General features: G+C 39.7%; 1 protein-coding gene across 13 annotated transcripts in view; it reads right to left on the bottom strand.

Annotated features, from left to right (window-relative positions):
• Positions 1 to 24,993, bottom strand: part of PEAK1 (pseudopodium enriched atypical kinase 1) — a 306,788-nt gene that overhangs the window by 64,049 nt on the left and 217,746 nt on the right. For all 13 annotated transcript variants that reach the window (XR_007128693.1, XM_047737419.1, XM_047737416.1 and 10 more), the window contains one exon: positions 6,061 to 9,317. Coding sequence is in view for 12 of the 13 variants with exons in the window: in XM_047737419.1 (XP_047593375.1) it covers positions 6,061 to 9,200 (3,140 nt within the window). In the remaining variant the exon portion in view is untranslated. The remainder of the gene's footprint in view (positions 1 to 6,060; positions 9,318 to 24,993) is intronic.

The raw sequence follows: 24,993 nt of genomic DNA on the forward strand, positions 1-24,993 counted from the left end.
CTGAGTGGCTCAGTGGGTTAAAGCCTCTGCCTTTGGCTCAGGTCATGATCCCAGGATCCTGGGATCAAGCCCCGCATCGGGCTCTCTGCTTCTCGGGGAGCCTGCTTCCTCCTCTCTCTCTGCCTGCTTGTGATCTCTGTCTGTCAAATAAATAAATAAAATCTTAAAAAAAAAAAAAAAAAGAAAGAAACAGTTTCTGCCCCCAAATCTAAAGATAAGGGCCAAATATCTCAACATATCATGTAAACCTCTTCACGGCTTGTCTCAGCACTTCTCAAACTTTTTGTTCTCAGGATTCCTTTACACTTAAAAATTATTGACAAGTTCAAGGGTTCTTGTTTATGTGAATTCTACCAATTGATACTGTATTAGAAATTAAAAATGAGACAATTTAAAAAGTTACTAGTTCATTTAAAAATAATAAACCCTTTAAAAATAGGGTTTATTTTATAACATCATTTTCAAATCTCTTTAGTATCTGGCCTAAGAGAAGACAGCTGAATTCTCACATGTGCTTCTGCATTCAATCGGCTGCGATATGCTGCTTTGGTTAAAGTACAGTTGACTCTTGAACAATGCAGCGGTTAGGGGAACTGCAGTCAAAACCTGTGTATAGGGGCACCTGAGTGGCTCAGTGGGTTAAGCCTCTGCCTTGGGCTCAGGTCATGATCTCAGGGTCCAGGGATCGAGCCCCACATTCGTCTCTCTGCTCAGCAGGGAACCTGCTTCCCCCGCCCTCTCTGCCTGCCTCTCTGCCTACTTGTGATCTCTGTCTGTCAAATAAATAAAAATCTTTAAAAACAATTTATAAAAAGGCCTGTGTATAAATCTGACTCCCCAAAACTTAAAAATAGTAACCTACTATTAAGCAGGTCTTAGTTATAGCCAATTAACACATTTTTTAAAAAGATTTATTTATTTAAGAGAGAGCGAACGAGCAATGCAAGTGAGCACAAGCAGGAGGGCCAGAGGGAGAGAGAATCTGAAGCAGCTCCACGCTGAGTGTGGTGCCTGATGAGGAGCCTGATCTCATAACTCCTGAGTTTATGACCTGAGCTGAAACCAAGAGTCTGATGCTTAACTGTGCCACCCAGGTACCTCAATTAACACATATTTTGTATGTTATATGTATTATATACTGTATTCTTAAAATAAAGTAAGCTAGAGAAAAGAAAATGGTATTGAGAAAATCATAAGGAAGAGAAACTGCACTTATAGTACTTTACAGTATTTATTGAAAAATCCATATATAAGTAGACCCATGCAATTCAAACCTGTGTTGTTCAAGGGTCAACTATATATTTAAAAATGTGATCTCATCCAGATATCTAGGTGGGAAAGGAAAAAAAGTCCATTAGTAGACCTTTAGGTAATTGTGGATATTCTCCTTGGTACCATATCAGAACTTGATAAGTGGAAGTCTTAAAGATTATTTGCAATGTGGAATCTGAAACCATATCAATAAACTTTCTGGCCTCGGTTGCATTGAAAAATATCCATCCAACTTGCAGTTTCAATGGATCTTTTACTTGTGCATAATTTTGTAATATTGTGCATTAGGTCATTTGAAATTACCAGTTCACTGAGTTATGCAGATCTTCCAAATGTTGACACATTTCATTATATATTAAAAAATCTTTTTTTAAGCAAATACCACCATTCTCATCAGAAAGATCCTTAAACATCAGGAAGCTGTCAAAGTCATGATAGCAGATAAAAGTTTTTTTTTCAAAAAAAAAAAAAAAGTTTTTTTTTCATTTGTTTCTTAATATTTTTTTTTATTTTCAGCATAACAGTATTCCTTGTTTTTGCGCCACACCCAGTGCAGATAAAAGTTTTTAAAAATTCTTATTTTTATTTGAAAGCCTTAACTTTTTATCATTGACAACAAATACTGTCAGTTGTTTTCCTTGAGGTAATAGGATTACTATGTTCATTCTTAAGAAAAGCACTCAAGTCTGAATAGCCACAGCGGGTCTGCCACCTGTTCTTTCAAGGCAGTCCATGAAAACGGTGGCTAGGGGACTGGATGGCTGAGTCGGTTAAGTGTCTGCCTTCAGCTCAGGTCATGATCTCAGGGGCCTGGGATCAAGTCCCCTCATCGGGCTCCCTGCGGAGAGGGAGAAGCTCCTTTCTTCTCCCTCTGCCTGCCGCTCCCCCTGCTTGTGCTTTCTCTTTCTCTCTCTCTGACAAATAAACAAATAAAATCTTAAAAGAAAAGAAAAGAAAAGAAAAGGAAAAGGTGGCTAGTTCAGCTTTGTAACTCAAACTGTTTTTTCTTGCAATAACCACCATACTTTGGTATTCAATAGAAATAATCTATGTATACTTCCCATTTCATCACATGGAATGTTTAAACGGACACAGTCTCAAGAGCTGAGATTTAATAAAATTTACTACTTCACCAAGGACATGATTAAATGAACTTTTTTTTTTTAACTATTTGTACAATATTATTCCATGGCTTTGACTTGTGTTAAAGTGTAAGTAATTTTGCCTTCTATTGTTTTTGTACCATCAGTGCAAATGTCAATGCAGTGAAAAGAATAATGTCTCATTATGAAAACGGTGACTTTTGCATGATCACTATTTGACCTTGCCTTGACCACATTTGAAGAACCACGGGTCTATTCATTATCCTTTTCCAGCCACCTGTCTGGACTCTGTTTGCTATCATCTTCTCTGTGACTCTGCATATATTGTTCCTTTTGTCTACAATGTCTTTTCCAAGCAGCGGGAAAAATCCTATCTGTCTTTTAAGAACTGGTTTGTATTTCATTTCTGAGAAGTCTCTTTTAAGCTGATCTAATCTCTGTGCTTTATGCTTCTGTACCACGACACACATACACTGTTTTAGCATTTATTATATGGAAGGCAGAGGGGCTACTGACATCTTAAAGCACCCAACCTATGCCAGACCCTGTGCAAAGTCTCATACGTATTTTCCCTTTATACCCTCAAACTAATTCCAGTGATAGGTGTCATTACAATCACTGTCCCCTGAAGGACCGGACAGAGAGCTGAAGTGAAGTCAAAGCCAAACCTGTTATTTCAGCAGTGTGATGATCTTTCCCTCATCTGCCCCAATGGCCTATATAAGGCACAGTTAAGATACTCATTTTTTGTTGCCTGAAGAGTCAAATAAATGAATTGAATAACAATCTAATCCCATAACAGAAGGCTCTACAAAATCTCTTATCTTTTAGGGTCTGGCCTTCAGTTGAGTATTTATTTCTTATAGTTTGGATTTGGAATCTTCATTACTTATAGAAAAACGTGAATTTTCATTTCTTCCAGCGGTATGTTCCCAGCCACGGCATGCTACTTTAATGATTACACTGCTATCAGGCTGGAAACACAAATATTGACATTTGACAGTAACATTTTTCCCTTTCTAAGTTGCTTCAAGTAAATATCAATGGTGTATCCAAGTAAATTAAGTAATTATTAAAAAAGCAAATGGTGTATATTTTTCAATGAGTATCCATGTTTAGTTTAAAACAAAACTGTTTAAAACCCCTTTTTCTGAGACAAATATGAAATGTGACAATTCTAAGGTGTCTCTAAGAAAACCTTAATACCTCAAAAATGCTCTACTTAGAGGACAGCACATTAGCTTTAGATTCTGAATGGTGGTGAGATCAGTGGCTCCCAAAGTGTAACCCCAGGGCCAGTGGCCTCAGTATCACCTGGGGACTTGTAAGAAGTGCAAACTCTCAGGGCCCACAGCACCTCAGACCCACCGCATCAGAAACTTTGTGGGGCCCAGCAATCTCTGCTTTAACAGCCCTCAAGTTACCATGATGCACGGTTAATTCTGAAACCAATGGGGCAAACCAACTGCACTGCTTCGATTCATGGATGTCACCTTTTTAAAAAAGATGTACTTATTTGAGAGAGAGCACACATGGGGGTAGGAATAGAGGGAGAGGGAGAAGGGAAGCAGACTGCCCGCTGAGCGTGGAGCCCACCTGGGGATCAACCTCAGGACCTGAGATCGTGACCTGAGCCCTAACTAAGAGTTGGGCACTGAACTGACTGAGCTACCCAGGCGCCCTCATGGAGTTACTTATCAAGAACTGATGAATTTTGGAAAATATGACTGGCTCATGTACAAACAAATCTGTGAAAATATAAGCTATACAGTAAGGGGTCTGCTGTGCCAAGGGCCTGGGCTGTCCTCAGGCCCACATGCAGTGGCAATGCAGCCACAGTAGAGAATCTCATTCCACAGAAGAGAGGCCAAATCATTGCTTGGCTCTTCCTTCCGGGATGCAGATAAACACACCACAGCCCTACTTAATGAGGAGTGAAGCCATTTACTGATCTGCGAGAACTATCTGACATAAGTAACTCCAACCATGTGCTGTTTAAATTGCTTTTTTCCTAAATAAAACAGTAACCTGCAATACATGTGTTTTATTACCGTTGGAGTATGATATTCTATCATCCACTTTCAACTATCAATGACAAGACTACTCTTTCCAGGAATATATTACCACTATTCTACTTGCTTCGCTATTATATGGATTTAAGGAAAACAGGAACTTGCTAGCATTTTGACAACTATTTTGGGGTTATATAAAAAGCTTATTTTCGTAAAGAATATATATATAGAACTTCTTAACATTTTGCTAGAAAGAGTGAAGGCATTAAGTATTCATCTTAATTTTTATCTATATTGTTCTAACAAAAAGCTAGTCTTATGAGAAGATCTATGGTCTCATAAGAGTTTGCCAAAGAAAGGGCCAGCCCTGGTAGAGAAGGCTTACTATATAAGTAAGAGGAAGGCAGACTTACAATCAGATGAAAGAAATACTCAGGGCATATCTCTGCTTAAAAATAAAAAGTACTGGGTGCCTGACTGGCTTAGTCAGTAGAGCATGCAACACTTGGTCTTGGGGCTATGAGTTTGAGCCCCATGCTGGGTGTAGAGGTTACTTAAAAATAAAATCTTGAAAAAAAAAAAAAAAAGTACAGGGGATATAAGGAAATCATCCCATCTGTTACAAACTTGGGATAATAGTTCTTATTTTTATTGGCAGTTCGTTAATTTTGCTTACAATACATATGAGAAACAAAAAACTTAAGCTTCCTAAATATGAATGTTTATATGAATGATTACAAGTGAAAATATAAAAATCTTGCTTGCTCTGTGTTTGTGAACAGTGCAACACTGTGGGAAGAATACAATGAATCAAACAGACCAAGTTTGAATTCTGGCTTTGTCAACTGCGAGCTACATGAATCTGTTTACTTCTTAACTTCTCTGATCTTTAATCTCCTCATCGGAAGAATACAACCAATTTGTAGGGCTGCTGTATGGATGGGAGACAAATCCTGGGAATGTGATCATGAACACTTATTTGAGAAAGGAAATGAACAGCTACAGAACTGAGTGGATGTGAATGGGTGTGCACTTGCCAGCTGCCATCAGGATTCTACTCCTGGCTGGGTCTCAACCTCAATGACCAACTTCTCCTCTGTCGCCCACGTGTTAAATCATTAAACTGCTGGCCCTGTCTCCACTGCACACTCTCCTCCCCCTTTTCCACAATACTTAGGAAGAAGAGACACAATAAAAACCCAAATATTCCCTCAAAACAAAGTAATGCATATAGAGCTAACACCTTGGTGAAAAACCAAAATGAATGGCTTGAGGAGCTTTATTCCATCTACAGTGAGGGTAAGAGGAGTGCCACCATTTATTCATTTGATCCTGTTTCTTCCTCACACTATCATAGGATTTCAAAGCAACGTATTATTTACTGCTATGAAGGTGTTACGGATTTGCTTTTCTGTGTTCAAGCCCCTTTCCATTCACCAGAATGCAGCAGGCTACTTCAGCTAAAGCTCCAGGGCCATAAACCTTGCTCAGTGCAGTAAGATCACTTTAATAATACTCTAATCTTGGAATGCAGTTATAAAGATAGATGATGGCCACCGAGTGCTACTTATAAACATAAATGGCTTTTATATAATCTCAAAGATGTAAAAAAACTTAGCACCTAAAAATGTGTTAAAAATAATTCCCATACTCTGCCATTCTATTTTACATACCTGAGAATTTTTTTAGGAACCTGTGATGGAGAAGAATGACTCCTTTTCTTCTTCTCTGAGTCCTGCAGTAACCCATCCTCTGCCCCATCCTTCTCTCTGACGGCTGTCTGGTCTGCTCTGGCCTTCTGATCGGTGCTGGGCTGGCTCTGGGCAGGATCGCACCTGTACATGAAGACAATGGCCGCCTTCTCACTGGACTCTCCTTTGGCCTCTGTGAACCAGTGATGGCGCTGGACGGGAGGCGGCGGCAGCATGTGGATGACTGTGCCATCCAGGCCCACCAGTTTTCCTTTCTCTCGGTCTTTTTCTTTATCCTCTTCCTCATCTGTTTTCCGGCGGCGGAAGAAGCTTTTAAATGATATCCAGCGCTTAGGTTTCGCGTCAGCCGCCCGCCTGCTGCCTTCAGAGTGCAAAACCGATTCAGCTTCTGTTGACTTGGTAGGACTGGTGGGCTTGGTCCAGTTGGTGAAATGCCTTTGCAGAAGGTTGCTTGCATGATAAGGGGAGGAAGTAGAGCGAGGTGGGGGAAAGGGAGGTGGGGGCTCGCTCTGGGGGTTGGCCACTAATTTGGAGAGAGGGCTGGTGACCGGCTTTGTGAGCGGATCTTTCCGTGCTTTGGTCGTCGGGCTTTCTGTGGTCTGCGGGGCTTCAGCTTCAGCGCCGGGCTGAGCCGTGAAGAGAGATTTGGGTCGGGCTGGTGTACTCTTAGGGGTACTCTTAGCATCGGCGTCTGGAGGAACTGCGTACAGCTCTTCCACGCTGCATGCTTTCGGGCCGGACTGGGGCATTTCTGGAGGGGACTGCGGCGGCTGGATAGAAGCCACAATCTGAGAAAGCACCGTGCTCGCTTTCTCCCTGCTGCTGCTGCTGGTGCACGTCATCGGAGACTCCTGAGGGCCTTCGGTTTTGGCCCCAGGTTCTTGAGTGGTTCTCTGGATCTTTGTTGGGGAGCTGTGGCTAGAACTATAGCTTTTCTGTGGTGAAGACTGACCTCTGTTAAGACAGCTGTTAAACTCCTGAACCTTTTGAGCCACTGAGCCCCTTTTACGCTCTGTGCTGTTGGAAAACCCTTTGGCTTGGGGACAGTCAGTAGGTTTGCTGGTGCTGTTATTGGACACTTTGCTGTCAGTTTCGATTTCTTCATAAGTATGGCTTATTATACTGGTGGTTTTTTCTTTCACCGACAGTTCTCCACTTGTTCCGAGAAAACTTTTGTAAATGGCTAGATTGTCATACGCATTTGGATTGATGACAATGGGGACTTTGATGGCATTTTTGGAACTCCGAGCATAAGTCGGCTCATCATGAATGATAATTGGAAAAGGTGGCATACCAGCATTGTTGTAACTATTGAATTTTATTTCAGACAGATTGGGTGACTTAACAGGGATAGTTTTAGAGGAAATGTTTGTTGTTGTAGGTGAAGTGGGTGCTGATTTGTGACAGTTTTTCCTCGGAGGGATGTTTGGCCCAGTTCCACCGCTAACCAGTTCCACCTTGGGTATCTTTTGTCGCGGGCTGGTGCTGGAAGTCCATACTTCCTGGTATCGTATTGCACTGGAGTTTTGGAAACGGGCACCTGTTTGTCCTGTTGTCAGCGCGGGTGATGTCACCGGAGAGTTTGGAGTAGAAGATGAGATTTTTGTCTTGGGGCTGTTAACAGGGCCCTCAAGGTGCTCACTGGCCATGGCTGCCGACACGTCCACGATAGTATATGGCTTGCACAATGGCTGTTCCAGATTGACAACTCGGTAAGGCTTTGCTTGCTCTTCCACGGGGACGAGGTTTATGGTTATGGCTTGGCCAGCGATATCTGTAGAGGCTTTACTTTCTTGCTTCTCAGTTTGTACGGCAATCTTGCCATCCTTCTCTTCCAGTCGGAGAGCAAGGACGGCTTTATGTGTTTCTGGAACTTTTACTGAGCTTTTAGGTACTTGTGAGGAGTCCTTCTCCTGACTATTACCAGAGAGACTTTCACAATTGGGCTCCCTTTCCTTCATGTCCTTAGACTCTCCGGGGTTACCCGGAGATACTCCCCCATTACAGATCTTCTGGGATAAACTACTGGCTGTCTCAGAACGCGATTCTTCTGTTAAAGAAGAACCTGGTGACGCAGAGTCAGAGGACGCCATGCTCTGAACGCTTCCTGGTCCATAGGAGGCCACAGAGTTTTCTTCATAGCCATTTAGGATTTCGTCATAGCTGTCATCATAGTCGACAGCACAGATCCTCTGCAGGGACTTATTTCGCAAGGGGACTGTATTCCATTTTTTGCCCACAAAGAATCGAACAGGAGACAAAGTATTTGCTCTGAAGTTAGCAAAGCGGGGTTGCCCTCTCATGCGAATCTCCATGGCCAACAGCTCTTCATCGCTCTCATCCCAGCTCTCGTGCTCCTCCTCCATGTTACTGAAAAGTACATCTTCTTCACTCTCCTCGCCGCTAGAAAACTCTGGGTAACAGAACCGGCCCCCTTCATTACTGATCACTTCTGTGCTCCCACTCAGAATCACGTGCTTGCCTTGAGTATCCTTGATCCCACCCATCATGCAACTCGGTGGAAGCTTTCTTTCCAGTGATCTTTTATAGCAATCATTTATTCTTCCTAAGAATGTTTCTCTGGAGTTTGTTTCATTTCCTCTTATCTGAGGGGTGGCATCCAAGCCTACTATCTCCTTTAACACATCCGTTAGTCCATTATTGTTATTTGATACCTTCTTTGCACTATCATTATTGCCATAAGGCTTAGGAACATGGCTAAAGCCTTCAATGTCATCTTCATTATTATTATTAAGTGGTTTCTGATTCAAGGGCGTCCTGTTTCGGTTCCATCCTATGATGACAGGTTTGTTCTCACAGTGTTCTTGGATACTAAGTTCACCACATACACTTTGCCCATCTGCCACCATCATAGTGGGCTTCACAGCTATAGTGGGTTTTTTAGCCACAGGAGGACGGAAATTTCCAGTGTTCCTCATGCGGTGGTTGTTACTGTGATTGGCATTAGTTTTCACATTGCCATGGGTGATGGGTGCCTTCTCAGGGTCTGGGGGAAGCTGGTGCAAGCTTTTAGGTTTAAAGCAGTTCTTGCATTCACCAGGTTTCCAAACGTGTTCAGTAAAGGTGTTACAAGCAGACATTTTTAAAAAAGGACCTTCACAGACAATGCTCTCTTTTCAGTGCATGGTAGTAAAACTTTCGTCCATCAGTTTTCACCTCCCCTTGGTACCATAGCAGCTCTTGTAGGTATGATCAATCTGTGGGGGGAGGGAAAAAAAGAAAATCTAAATGGAAAAGGCACTATGAGGTCTTAAATCAGATGAATGACTTAAAACAATTGGCTCCACTCCTCAACTTTTCCTTAAATTAAAAGATTGAGAGAGAAACTAATTTGGGCACTTTTCAAACTCCCTTTAGCCAATCAGCATTCTGGAAAGTTCATTTTGCAGCCATAATTTTGTACCCTCTCATTGAACTATATATAATCTTTCCCTTGATGTCTATGTGGCAATGATACTGTGACCTTGCCCTTTGGGAGTGTCTTTGAAACTGCTCTTTTTAATATCTCCCAACCTGTCTGACACTTTGTAGTCTGCTGAAGGTTCTTCTTCTTCTACCTAGCCTTTTAATTTTTGGGTATCTCATAGACTCCTCAATCTCGATGCATTCAAAACAAATCCTCTGACTATCCCTTTTCTCAACTTCAGGAACCTTTTCTACTCTAACCAGCCTTCCCCTCTACTCCCTAGGCCCCTCCTTCCTCCTCCTGTACCCTATTTCAGTTATGTCATTATCATCTACTTAGATAGCTAAGCTCAATTCCTGACACCTCTTCCCTCACGTCTAACTCCATATCTTACAAACTCCTTAAATTAGTCTTGTCAATTTGGTCTATTACATTTCACTGGAACACTTTCTTGCCAGACCCTGCTAATAGTTCAGAGACTCGCCATCTTTTGCCTAGTTCCCTGCAACAGGCTCTCAATGATCTTCATGCCTGCATCTCACCCTATTCCAACCCAACATTTCTACATTGGCTACTCAAAGTGTGGTCCTCGGACAAGAAATACCAGTCTCATTTGGGAATTTGTTAGAAATGCAGTATCTCAGGTGCAACCCCCGATCTATTGGATCCGAATTCATATTTAATGAGAGTCTTAGGTGGTTCTATTGTTCTATGTACGACTATCAAATTCATTCCTTTCTAAAATTAGCATTTTCTAAAATGCTAATATGCTCAACTTATTACCTGCTTAAGTATTCGGTGGCTCAATCTTACCTAATGCACTGACTTCCAAATGTCAGTGTGCAGACTAGGGGTTATCAGGTAAATAAGAACCACTCAGGGAAGCACCCTAGACCCACCTAGTCAGTCTCTAAGGGAAGACTCCAGGAATCTGATTTTTTAACAAGTTCTCCGGGTTGTATTTTTTGGCTTTTTGTTGTTGTTGTTGTTGTTGTTGTTGTTGTTGTTTTTTAACGAGTTCTATGTGCATTAAGGTATTGGAATCTCTGAGTTATAGGATGGGATGGGAGATAAGCCCCTTAGGTTTTCACGATATGGACCTTGCCTCCCTTCTAGCCTTATGTCTTAACAATCAAATTGTCTTATTATACTGTAAATCCCACTGAGCTACTCGTTTCCTTGGTACTTTGAAAGTCACTTAGACATAGCTCCATGAACAAGCACTTTCATTTTTAATTGTCTGTCTCCCCACTAGTTTTTGAACCTCTTCAAGGTCTGGGCTATATCTTATTCATCTCAATACATCTAGCATAAGGATCTGAATAAACACCGGTTGACTAAATGTGCTCATTTATTTAAAAAACAAACAAACAAATCATATGACCGACTCTCTCTTTTGTCTTAGGCACATAGCTGCGGACTTCCCCACAGAACATCATCACTACAGTGTTGCACTTCTAATTTGGATATTATAATAGAGTTGGCAGTGGGCACGGTCACGTAAGAACTATTTTAATGGCTGAAGAGTTTAACTTTATGCATGTACAAGGACAGCAACAGGATCCTTTATTTGGTCAGAAATGCAGTCTTTCTGCTGAGTTTCAGCACATGTAAAACGAAGAAAAGAATATTTTCTTCCGCTTGTGGGTGTGCGTGCATACACCTGCACACAGAGCTAAGTCACGTGTGAATAATGTTCATAAAGTCCTCTGGCTCAGTTGAAGAAGTACAGACTTAAAGATCAAAGGATTCCACACAAGAGAGCACAACAAATGGGCCAAAACCCAAGTTCATTCTTTGCTGGAGATCATCAAATGGTTCTTTTCAATATGGTTAAAATATATTTTTCAAGCATTTGTTTGGAAACATGTGTTTAGTCTTTCTGATATTCTAAAAGCTATTCCTTAGTTGATAAAAACATTTCCTGCTAGTCTGAGATTGGAACGTTTTGAGCAAAGGGGAAGAAAGGCATAAAATTAGGCTGAAAGGGAGAGCAGGGGCCAGATCATGCAGGGCCATTTATGCTTTGCAAGATTACAGAGTTTATGCTAAGAGGAGTGGGAAGCCACTGAAGGGTTTTAAGTAGGGGAAGCAACAGGATCCAATTTGCATTTTAAAAAGAGAACTCTGACCCCAAAACATGAAATACTTAGGTCTAAATCTAATAAAACATGTGCAAAATCTACAATCTCTATGCAGAAAACTACAAAGCACTGATAAAAAGGTATCAAAGACTTAAATAAATGGAGAGAGATACCAACTTCTCTCAGTATTCTTAAGGTGTCAATTTTCCCCAAATTGCTCTGTAGATTCAGCATAATTCTAACAAAATCCAAGCAGGATTTTTTTTGGTAGAAATCAACAAGCTAATTCTAAAATGTATTCAGAAAGGCAAAGGAAAACTAGAATAGCCAAAGTAATTTAGAAAAAGAACAAAGTTGGAGGGCTCACATTGCCTGACTTCAAGACTTAGCATAAAGCTACAGTAATCCTGACAATGGGGTATGCTCAAAGGATGGAAACAGAAATGGAGGAAGCAGGGCAAGCAAATACTAGCCTATAGGCTGAATCTAGCCTGTCCCCTGTTTTTGTATGTCCCTAAGCTAAGAATGTTCTTAAAATTTTTAAATGATTGAAAAATTCAAAAGAATGGTATTTTGTGACAAATGAAAATTATATGGAATTCCAAACAGAGCGCCCTTAAATAAAGGTCTACAGGGACATAGCCAGGCTCATTTGTTTCCATTCCCTCTGTGGTGGCTTTGTGCTACGATGCAGAGTTGAGAAGTTCTGACAGATGGCAGGCAGCACACTCGTCACCTCGCAGTACTTTCCAAGCACCTACGGACCAGCATTTCTGCTGCTACATGTATCACCCACGTGAAAAGATATTTTTCAAAGATAAAAGTATGTCAAATTTCACATTAATAGATGAACTTTGTAATAAAGTTTGAGAGGAAACACTAACTTAGCACCCACGTTAAGCAAAATGTCATCCTTCTCCCAAAAAAGAGTTCCATTCTTTGGATAAGTAGAGCTGCATTTCAGAAAACTATACTCAATTATTACATTTTGAGTTTAAAAAAAAAAAATTCACAGAAAGTTGTTTTCTCTTATTGAACGAGTACTTACACAATATCTTCAATTTTGCCTCTTGGCCTGCAAAACCTAAAATATTTACTATCTAGTTCTTTACAGAAAAAGTCTTCTGACCCCTGACAGATTAAAATAAAACAGAACAGAGTCCAGAAATAGGATGATACAAATATAGGCAACTGATATTCACCTCCAGCAGTGAATATTCTTTTCAACAAATGTGCTAGAACAACGGGATATCCATAAGCAACAAAGTAAACCTGGATTCATACCTCACACCTCTTACACAAAAACTAACTCAAAATGGAGCAGAGATACAAGTATAAAGTGTGAAGCTATAGTACTTTTAGGAAGAAAAAACAGGAGAAAATCTTTGTGACCTTGAGTTAATCTGAGTTCTCAGAAACAAAACAAGAAGCATGATTCATTAAAAAAACAAACAAGTGAACAACAACAACAAAAAAAAACCAGACAATTTGGATAGTATCAAAATTAAAAATGTTTGCTCTGTCAAAGATACTGATAAGAGAATGGAAAGATAACCTACAGATGAGACTTTTTTGCAAAGTACATATCTGACAAAGGACTTTGTATCCAGAATATATGAAGAACTTTCAAAATTCAATAAAAAGAAAACAAATCTGGTTTTAAAAAATAGGCAAAAGTTTGGGCAGACACTTCACCAAAGGTAAATGGATTGCATATAAACACATGAAAGATGCTAAGTCTCCTTAGTCGTACAGAAACGCACATTAGAACAGCAATGAGCTACCTACCTCTGTGCACCCACCAGAATGGTTAAAATGCAAACAAACAGGAAAAATGACGCTAGGGAAGATATGGTACAACTGAAATTCCCATGGCGCTGGTGGGAATGCAGACGGCACAGCCACTTTGGAAAAGAGTTTGCAGTTTCTTATAAAGTTAAACATAAGCTTTCCAGGGGACCCAGCAGGCTCACCCCTAGGTATTTACCCAAGACAAATGAAAAGTTATCTTTCCCCTGAAGCATGTGCACAAAGGTTTATAGGTAAAAACCCGAACAATCCAAATGCTGTGTGGTGGTGGTTAGATGACTACAAGCATTTGTCAAAATTCAGAGCATTCTACACCAAAAAACAAGATTTATTACTGTATAGCAATCACACCTCAATACATCTGACTCAAAAATAAAAGAGCTCTGGCTGCCGATTAGAGAATAAACTGGGGAGAACAGGACAGGAAGCCAGGAGACTGTCCAAAGGCTGTTATGGGCAAAAATGAGATATGATGAGGATCTGAATTAGGATGTGGCATCAGGGAAGGCGGAGGAATGTAGTGCACAAAGGACTAGATTCTGGAGAGAGTAACAGATGTTGAGATTTTGGGGTTATGTATTTAAATGATTTGTGGGGCCATTTACTGAGATAGACAACGTTGGAGGAGGTGCAACTTTTCGGGAATAAGGTTACTAGTCCATACTTTGTTGCCATATACTAGAGGAAGCAGTTGAATTTAGAAGTCTGGAATACAGAAAGGAATTCTGCTGTTCTTGTCTGTTGGGAAATTACTGTAGGAATATCTAGGCTACTAAGAAACTAGGAGGTGGCTTTCATGGGTAAACCAGGGAGAAGAGAAGAACCTCTGAAGAAAACGCAAAAGTAACAGTCATAATAGTGATGGTACACAAGCCGGATGAGGAGATTTCATTAAAGTGGGAGACCACAACTATTTCAAACGCTGCTGACAAGTAATGAGGAATGAGGGCCTAGATGCGTCTACTGGACTTGGCAACAGGAGCTCATTGGTGCCTTTAGCTTTAACTATCGTGGTGCAGCCGTGGGGATGGAAAGGAGACTGTGGTCAGTTGCAGAGTGAGAAGATTAGAGTAAGTAACTGTAGATAACTTTTGGAAGAAGTTTAGGTGGGAACTGGAAGAAAGAGCGAGCCAGGTGGAAGCGGGGCCAGGGTGGTGATATTGTCCAGAAAGGATTTCCTTAGTTTAAGATGACAAAAACGAGATCACGCTGAATGTTAATATTGGAGAAAGATACAAAAATGAGGTTGAAAAGACGGGGAAAAAGGTAGATAATCCCGAAACCAAGAATGTTAAAACCGCGCAGGCTCCATTTCAATCTTTCTGTTTTATGGCTGAGGAAAGCTGAAGGGCCCCCAAAAGGCCACACGGTGAATGACAAAAATCTGAAAAAGAACTGAAGCGCGAGGCTACAGCAACCTACAATACTTTTTGTTTTAAATTATTATTTTCTTTTGTTACATGAGATTTTCTCTTTTGTTATATATGCTCACTGTGAAAAATCAGAAAAGCATAAAAGAAAATAGAAATCACATGTAATCCTATTACTTGGAAGTAACTTCTATCAATAGAAGGGGCAGTTCATGTCAGTCACCAAGAATTTTTTTTTAAAAAGACATTTTTTGCACTATGTAGCATTAAATATAGAAGAATAAGGCATCCTGGCCTAATATCTTATTAATGAAGTTAAATCTACCGCTGATCAGAGAGGGATTCCATTTTCTCTTTTAAAGCAGTACAGTATATATTTTTTTCCACGCCTGGTAAATAGTCAAAATAATTCCCCACATCGAGTGCTAGTAAGTTAATTCACTCAAGAGATGGCTGTTGGGCTGATTAGCAGCTATCACATTATCAACATGACAGACAAATGAGATTCAGCAGGAACACGATGAGCTCATGTCAGCGTTGCATGCAACAGAAAGCCATCACTAAAGTGGAGACTTTGGATTTGACAGTCTTTTACAGAGTCTGTGTGCATCTGTATCCACACTGCTGTGAGGACCACGAGATGAAGCAGGCAAACACCTTCAGCCAGCACCAGATGGAGCTGCTGTCTAAGCCACAAAGCCTTAACTATGAGGGCTTTCTTTGTCAACACTAATTATGTTTGGAGACACACTGAAAGACACTGTCAAAACTACTTTAACTTGTAACAGGCTCTTAGAAAGAGAGGCTGTACCAGATCAGATGTAGCTCCGTCCAAGGGACAATTCTTGGGCTTTACTGTGTTTGTGCAAGGACTTCAGTGGTACTCAGGAACTCGCAGCTTTGCCTGCTCAACACTGACACCCCCAAGTCAGGAAACTCCCGTCGCCGAAGTTATGCTTGAGAAGTCAAATATGTGTCTTCTGAGGCACTTAGGGAAACAGGACAGTCTAATCTGGTGTCTTCTATTTACTTGCCAAGACAGGTCTGCTACGGAGTAGCCAAATGGAGTGTTCAGTAAGAGAAAGCCCTTTGCTCCCCATTCCTTACAAAGTAAACCCTACAGATGGAATGGTCGGTGAGAGAGCTGAATGGCTGAGGCTGCCCCAGAAGCTAATCGCGATTCCATGATCTAAAATCCGATTTCGTGTTTGACAGTTTTCAAGACCAAAGCCCTTTAGGCTATAGATGAAGCTACCGAAGAGTAGCCTATTTCACTTCAAGTCATGACAGCTTTTTAAGAACCTATTACTGTTTTTCACTCTCTCTACTGCTATACAGACAATGACAATAATTAGTTTGCTTCAAGTCCAACAGTTTCAAGCAAATTTGATACAAAACAACTAAATCCTCCCTGGATTTCAATCTTGGGAGTAAATAGGCCCACAGAAAGAGCCAGAGCTCCTCAAGCTGGATGTAATTTCCAAGTCAGTGAACGGGGGAGATTGTGTAGGTGGTATATTAAACACCATATATAGAGCATTTCCTAAAGGCACCCAAGGAGAATCTGGTAATAATAAAGGAGGACGGGGCAGGCACTGCTAAGCTCCTTCCCCAGTCCTATGACTCCCGGAGGCCATTATCTTTCTTCATAAAATCTGTCACATTGCCATAGAGACAGAGTCAAGATTCCTCAGTGCTGTACATGGGCTTTTTTTAAAAAATATTTTATTTATTTATTTGACAGAGAGAGATCACAAGTAGGCAGAGAGGCAGACAGAGAGAGAGGAGAAAGCAGGCTCCCCGCCAAGCAGAGAGCCCGATGCGGGACTCGATCCCAGGACCCCGAGATCATGACCTGAGCCGAAAGCAGAGGCTTATTAACCCACTGAGCCACCCAGGCGCCCCTGTACATGGGCTTTTAAGGACACTTTCAGTGAGGAACTATCGCCTATATGTCATCCCACACGTTAGTCCATCTCCAGGATACGAGGGTAAAATTTACAAGTCCAGCTTCTCATTAGGCTTTTGTAATGGAACTTGTGGGTTACTTATATAAAAAAGGAAAGGAAAATGTGACAAGCATCCCCACGTCACTGTTCCCAACCTTTCCTTCTTCTGCAGTGAAAAATGCTGACCTGATACCTTAACCAGCTGCCAAACCCTTCAGTATATGACTAAAAGGGTGGAGAGAGGAAGTGAAAGCAAAGCTGCAGGAAAAGGCTTTGTAGGAGATAAAACACAGCTTTAATTTGGAACACGAATGGAAATTCCATGAGTAAAAGGAACCTTCCTAATTTGAGATCTGACCCCTCCCCACCCCTTCGTGGGGAGAAAAAAAAATCACAGTTCTTTGCTATCACATCAGCAAGCAAGACCTTAAGACATAAGGTTCTCCTGTTTAAAGAATAAAGCGAAGTAAAACCCGCTTAATTTGGAAAAGTTAACTAAAGCTCTGTAGAAAGGAGGAAGCCCATCCACTTCCAATTGTTCTAACCGCAAGCTTTTCTAACCATTTACTATTCCTGTCACATGGAAGCCATGTCCGGATAAGAGCTTTGCGTCAGCAAATGCGCTGCTGTGAAGTGCCACTGCTCAGCTCCCAACTCATCTTTTAAGCTCAAACTCTTCGATGAACCAGTTAAATAATAATAATAATTACTATCAGGGTGCCTGGGTGGCTCAGGGGGTTAAAGCCTCTGCCTTCGGCTCAGGTCATGATCCCAGGGTCCTGGGATTGAGCCCCTCATAGGGCTCTCTGCTCAGCAGGGAGCCTGCTTCCCATCCTCTTTCTCTCTCTGCCTGCCTCTATGCCTACTTGTGTTCTCTGACAAATAAATAAAATCTTTAAAAAAATTACTATCATAAACTTGCTAATAACTAATTATAAGATTATAAGCTCTAAAATCTATGCTGAACCCACCTAAGACCCCCTACTTGAGAAGTATACACCAGCTACATCAGAGAGGTTGTTAAAATGTTAGCTAATAGTAGCCAAGGACTCCACAGTGTTTTACAGTTTTATTCTGTCCATGAGCTGCTCCCTTTGCTTGGAATGTATTTCCTCTAATGCTGTTTCATTCAGCAAAACTGTTCATTCTCTGAGCCCAAGTTCAAATTTTACCTGTGTGAGAAGCTTTACCTGACTTCCTAAACACTGTGTTGAGTGGCAGTTATCTAAGGCCCTAGAAGGCAAGGCTGTGTCTTGTTCACTTCTGTATCTCTTGGATTGCTGTGAATATACTAGCTATGGAACAAATGCTTGCTGAATGATAATAATTTTAGCTAGTATTTACTACTAAGTGCCAGGCACCACTGAAGCATTTTATGTATGAAAACTCTTAACTCTCCTAAAAACCTTAAAAGGTACATGCTATCATGAGCTTCGCTGTACTAAGGAAAAAATGGAGACTTGCCCAAGGTCACATAGTTAATAAGGGACTGTCAGGATGGCTGAATGGATGAAGGAATGCGTGTATTTATAAATGGTAGAGCTCAGCTCTCCGTGGCATCTGGAGGCTGCTTTCTGCTGCCTGAAAGTCCACTCAGCAGCAGCAGCAGTACTGCCCACCACAGTGGAATTCCACCTTGAACAAAGAAGTGTCAGAGGTAGGCACACCCACACCTGTAACCAACAGGCATAGTAAACCAACAGCCATAGACAATTAGCTATGGCTGTCCCAAAGTTGTGCTTTTGTGCTTCCAAGTGAATATCTTGAGGCAAATTAAGCATGATCTTTCAGGAGCCACCCCTATTAGGAGGGCTTCTGAAGTCACTTACTGAGAGTGAACCACCGGTGAGATGCTGCTAGAAGTTGCCTTGCTGTGTTCTTCCTCTCCACTGCCTGCAATCACAGAGCCAACTGTCAAGTGAAGAAAGCTGGACTCTAGGCTGACTGAGATGAGAAAAGACAGGTGATCTCTGGTATCAAACAAGGGAATGAAGGGGTGGGTGCCTAACCAGCTTGGTCAGTAGAGCATGCGACTCTTGATCTCAGGGTTGTAAGCTCGAGCCCCACGTTGGGAGTAGAGATTACATAAAAAAATAAAATCTTTAAAATGAAACAAGGGAGTAAGAAAGGGGGGGAAATGAGGACAGTGCAAGATACAAACGTAAGAGAAAGGATGAAAAGGAAGTTGGGAAGGAAGTTGGTTTTGACTAACAAAACAGTCAATTATTCTGAGAGAAATCCCACTGGAATGTTTATAGCAACAGCATCAGAGGAAGAATAATGTCATTAGTTACCACACTTTACCATTTCTGGAGGCTTTACTGTTTTGTGGCTCTTGTACATTTGCTCTGAGGTATTATTTTTCCAATCAAAGTAAATTTTACCTTCCCCAGCTATGGAAAAGCGTGAACAATGCATTCTGCAAAACATTTCTAATTTAGACTTTTAAAGAGAAAAAGCACTTTCAAATTAGTGAAAGTTTGAATTATACAGTACTTTAAAGAAATAGAAATACATTGCTTTCAAAGAGATACCATCATAAACAAGTGTAACAGTCTTTCCTGGTATTTGGAGGATCTGTTCTAATAAGCAAATACGAATTATTTTCATGATGGTTATAAATAAATAATTGCAAAATAAATAAATAAATAACCACTTAAAAATACATTAAGAGTATCTTTCAAACTGGAATCCAGGGTCTCTTTTCAAGAGTTTATGCGTTTTCCAAAAGAACTTTAATATTGAACTGAAAACAAACTTTACATCCAAAATTACTATAAACCTAGGCTGGATCATTGCAGTGCCACTTATTAACTAAGCACAGCCATGTGATTTGCAACATGATTGCAAACGTACATATACGTTTCCCTTTCTGGTCTGAATTGGCATCAAGCACACTATTTTAACTGGAAGGAATAATGAGAAAAAAAGGAGGCTCGCTTGATAGGTAAATGATACAGTCCCACTAAGTAAAGACCAAAATGAAGTAACAGTGTAATCACTGTACACTGTACCAATTCTGGATTTTCCACATCTTAGAAAAAGATGGCAGAAAAAGAGCACAATGGTCACGAAAGCTGCCAAGGCAACTCTGGGGTGGCAGACAGCACCTTACTCATGTGAGCAGCAAGTCAGCTTTGGCAAAATGTCATCACTGTATTAAAATAATATGAATTTGCATTTCACTAATTTTATAGGCTTTTTTGTACTTAAATTCTAAGTTCATTTCAGTTTAGAGCAAAGTGAAAAATACACGCATAAGAATTTATATCTAATTTTGTTTGTTCATATTTAAGTAAAATTGTAATAATATGTATGAATAGTAAAAGACTCTAGTTTTTTTTTTTTACCAAATAAGGAGTCTATAAATTACTAAATTTGAAAGTAGTGCTTAAAAATACTATTCTGTTATGTCAGATAAGCATTCCTCTTGTGATCTTATTTACATTATTAATTTGCTAAGCATCTCTTAAAGGAGTATAATAACCATCCACCTTGTCGGGCTGTTGTTAAAATGAATTTAGATAAAATATATAGGGATTGCATTGAACCTATATATTTATAGATAGCTTTGAGTAGCATGGACATTTTAACAATATTAATTCTTCCAATCTGGGAGTATGGGTCATCTTTCCATTTGTGTCTCCTTTTAACTTCTTTCATCAAAGTCTTAAAAGTTTTCATTATATATATCTTTCATTTCTTTGAGTAAATCAATTCCTAAGTACTTTATTCATTTTTATGGGATTTTTTTTCTTTTTTTTCAGATTTTTTTTGTTAGTATACAGAAAACAACTGGTTTCTGTATATTGATTTTACATCTTGTGACTTTACTGAATTTGCTGATTAGTCCCAACACTTTTTTTTAATTGTCTTTAGGATTTTCTACACATAAAATAATACAATTTTATCATTAATTTTACTTCTTCCTCTGACCCAGTGCAATCCCTATCAAAATCTCAATGGCACTTTTCACAGAAATAGAAAAAACAATTCTAAAATTTGTATGGAGCCACAAAAGACCCCAAATGGCCAGAGCAACCCTGAAAAAGGAAAAGCCAGAAGCACCACACTCCTGAACTCAAACTCGACCTCAAAGCTAAAGTAATTAAGAGAGTCCGGTACTGGCATAAAAATAGACACACACACCAATGGAAAAGAATAAACAGCCCAAAAATAAACCATGCATATATATTGGTCAATTAGTTCACAACAAAGAAGCCAAGAACATACAATGGAGAAAGGAGTCTTTTCAATAAATGGAGTTGGGAGAATTGAACAGCCACATGCAAGAGAATGAAACTGAATCCTGTCTTACACCACACACAAAAATCAATTCAAAAAGGATTAAAAACTTAAAACATAAGACCTGAAGCCATAAGGCTCCTAGAAGAAACAGAGGGGGGAAAAGTTCCTTGACATTGGTCTTGGCAACAATTTTTTGAACATGACAACAAAAGTATAAGCAGCAAAAACAAAAATTGATAAATTGGACCACATCAAACTAAAATGTTTCTGCACAGTGAAAGAAACAATCAACAAAATCAAAAGACAAACTAGAGAATGGAAGAAAATATTTGCAAACCATATATTGGATAAGGAGTTCGTGTTTAAAGTATACAAAGAACTCATACAACTCTTTAACAAAAACCCACAATCACAAGTTTTTAAAAGGGCAGGGGAACTAAAAAGACATTTTTCCAAAGAAGGCATCCAAATGGCCAACAGATACATGAAAAGATCCCCATCACTAGTCATTAGGTAAATGCAAATCAAAAGCACGTATCACATTTCACCTGTTAGAATGGCTATCATCAAGAAGATATGAGATAAATTTAAAAAATTTTTAAAAAAGGAAGATATGCAATAATGAATGTTGGCAAGGATGTGGAAAAAAGGGAATCCTGTGCACTATTGGTGGGAAATGTAAATTGGTTTGACCAAGATGGAGAACAGTATGGAGGTTTCCTCAAAAAATTAAAAATAGAACTACTATATAATCCAGCAACCCCACTACTGGGCATATATACAAAGGAAATGAAAACAAGAGCATCAAAAAGATACTTGCACTCCTATGTTTATTGTAGCATTGTTCACAAAGGGAAATAAGTTGAGTGTCTATCAAAAGACGAATGGATAAAAATAACATGGAATAAGAATGGAATATTATTCAGCCATGAGAAAGAAGGAATCCTGCCATTTGTGACATGAACAGATCTTGAGGGCATTATGCTAAGTGAGATAAGTCAGAGAGAGAAAGACAAATACTATAACATATTACTTATATGTAGGATCTAAAAAAGTTGAACTCATAGAAACAGGGAGTGGAGTGGTGGCTTCCAGGGGCTGAGGAGTGGGGTTAACTGGAGAGATATTGGTCAAACCTGCAGTTAGAAGATGAATAAGTTCTGGAGACCTAATGCACAGCTTAGTGGTTATAGTCAACAATACTGTATTATATACTCCAAAGCTGCTAAGAGTCTAGATCTCAAATATTCTACCAGAGAAATGATAATTATGTGACATAATAGAGGTGTTAGCTAGTGCTACAGCAGTAATCATACTGCAAATGTATCAAATCAACATATCGCACAACTTAAACTTACACAATGTTATATGTCAATTGTATCTCAAACTATATAAAGTGCCTGACACAGAGGTTGATTCATAATAAGTGCTTAATAAATAAATAAATAAATAAAATATATAATACAATAGAAACAAAAATAATATAATATAATATTATTATAATATAATGTATATTATTAATATATTAGATATAATTTATAAAATATATTAAAAATAAATTATATTTTATTTTATCATATATTTATTTTATTTCATTTTATTTCTTTTACATTTCTTTTATTAATTTAGTATATTTTAATCTTATTATTTATTATTTTAATTATTTATTATTTTAAAATAATTTTATTCTTAAAATAGATTATATAATAATGTATATAATTAATATAATCTATTAATAATAAATAAATTCCTTCCTTTTTTTTAAAGATTTTATTTATTTATTTGACAGATAGAGATCACAAGTAGGCAGAGAGAGAGAGAGAGGAGGAAGCAGGCTCCCCGCTGAGCAGAGAGCCTGACATGGGGCTCGATCCCAGTATGCTGGGATCATGACCTGAGCTGAAGGCAGAGGCTCAACCCACTGAGCCACCCAGGCGCCCCAATAAATTCCTTCTTTATTAAATCTCTGAATCAGTGGACGACAGGAAGGGGCATGATCACTTCCAATACCCTCCACACATATCTGCACGCCATCTTGACATGCCAGTTGGGCCATGCTATTGCTACAGAGATACTGGTAACTATACTGTTGGGCCTCAATTACCATGAATGGTTTAATTGGAAGTTTCAGCCTACTTGCACACCAATCTATCACTTATTTCTACAGGGAAAATGTAGTCCAAGTTCTGAACAACTGACTTGCAAAGAAACTTTAACATTCCATTTTGGATTTGTGTTTTACATTAGTTTTAAGAGATACTGTCAGATTATATCAGGAAGGAGTTGCTAAGCAATAGGGCAATGTGATACTACCCGCACTTTAAGAATTCAGGTGAGTGGGGCACCTGGGTGGCTCAGTGGGTTAAGCCCCTGCCTTCGGCTCAGGTCATGATCCCAGGTCCTGGGTTCAAGCCCCGAATCGGGCTTTCTGCTCAGCGGGGAGCCTGCTTCCTCCTCTCTCTCTGCCTGCCTCTCTGCCTACTTGTGATTTCTCTCTGTCAAATAAATAAATAAAATCTTTAAAAAAAAAAAAAAAAGAATTCAGGTGAGCCATGTTTTCCATGGGCAGATTGATAGGAGGCAAGGCTGGAGGCAATGTGGCTAGTTCAACTATTACAATAGCGAGTAGGTAAGGCCCCAAACTAACACAGCTGCAGTAGGAAATAATGGGCAAGGGCTATTTGAGAGGCTAAATGGACAACACTTATCAACCAGTGGGACGCTGGTGGAAAGGGACAGGGACTGACAATGACTCTGGGGTGTCTACATGAAGATCAAGGATGATTTTCCCAGAGGCATACTGAGAAGGGTAGAGAATTAAGTTAGCAATAATTTGCACTACTTTACTGTAGAGAATAATGAGAAATTGAGACCTGAATGAAAATAGCAAACATAGTCTAAAGCCACATATGTGATTAAAATTCTCCCCATTAAAAATAATTTGTTATTTTCTTATATCGAGTTGACTCTAAATCTTGAGTGCAAATGGTCTGGTGAGAACAATTTAATTACTATTACCCTTTTAAAAAGACTCTCTTTTCTGGGACGCCTGGGTGGCTCAGTTGGTTAAGCAGCTGCCTTCAGCTCAGGTCATGATCCCAGCAGCCTGGGATGGAGTCCCACATCGGGCTCCTTGCTCATCAGGGAGCCTGTTTCTCCCTCTGCCTCTGCCTGCCATTCTGTCTGCCTGTGCTTGCTCTCTCTCCCTCTCTCTCTCTGACAAATAAATAAATAAAATCTTTAAAAAAAAAAACAACTCTCTTTTCTAATAATTTCTTCTGTGATCTTGTGTATTCCCAAATATGTAAGTGTGGAATAACCTCCCAGAGCCTGTATCTCTTGTCCTTTGATGCTCCAGACTTCACTTTCCAACTGCCTACTAGACATCTCTAAATAGAATTATCTTTCCTCCAAAATGTGTTCCACCTTGTTCTGGGCACCATAACAATGAATGGTATCACAATATTGGTAGATGTTCAGTTTGGTCAGCATTGACAAACTCCCCTGCCCCATGAGTCCTTCTCATGCTATATCCAATTAATTGCCAGGTCTTGTCTCTCTGATGTGTACTCTCCCTTTGACAACTCCAGCCATCACCTGAGTCCTCAATTTCATCATTCTTTGTTTGAGGTACTGGGATGGTATCTTATTGTCTATTAATTCCTCTAAAATACAGCTCTTTACCACTCTACTTACCTTTTCATGCAACCATTAGTGGTTTTCAGTTGTTTCTATAACACATTTGAACTCCTTAAAACTAAAAACAGTGCTCTTCTGTGATTGACTCTGCCTTACCATTTTTTATCATCATCTCCTACATGTCCACCCATATAAAAACTGTTCAAAATTCGATAAAACTTTCCATGCCTCAGTCCAATGCCAAGTCCCCTGTGAAGCTGCAGATCCCCCCTTTTTTTTAAAGATGTTATTTATTTATTTGATAGAGAGAGACACATAGAGAGAGGGTATACAAGCAGGGGGAGTGGGAGAGGGAGAAGCAGGCTTCC

This window comes from Lutra lutra, chromosome 7 (assembly GCF_902655055.1).
Source record: "Lutra lutra chromosome 7, mLutLut1.2, whole genome shotgun sequence".
Classification (NCBI taxonomy): domain Eukaryota; kingdom Metazoa; phylum Chordata; class Mammalia; order Carnivora; family Mustelidae; genus Lutra; species Lutra lutra.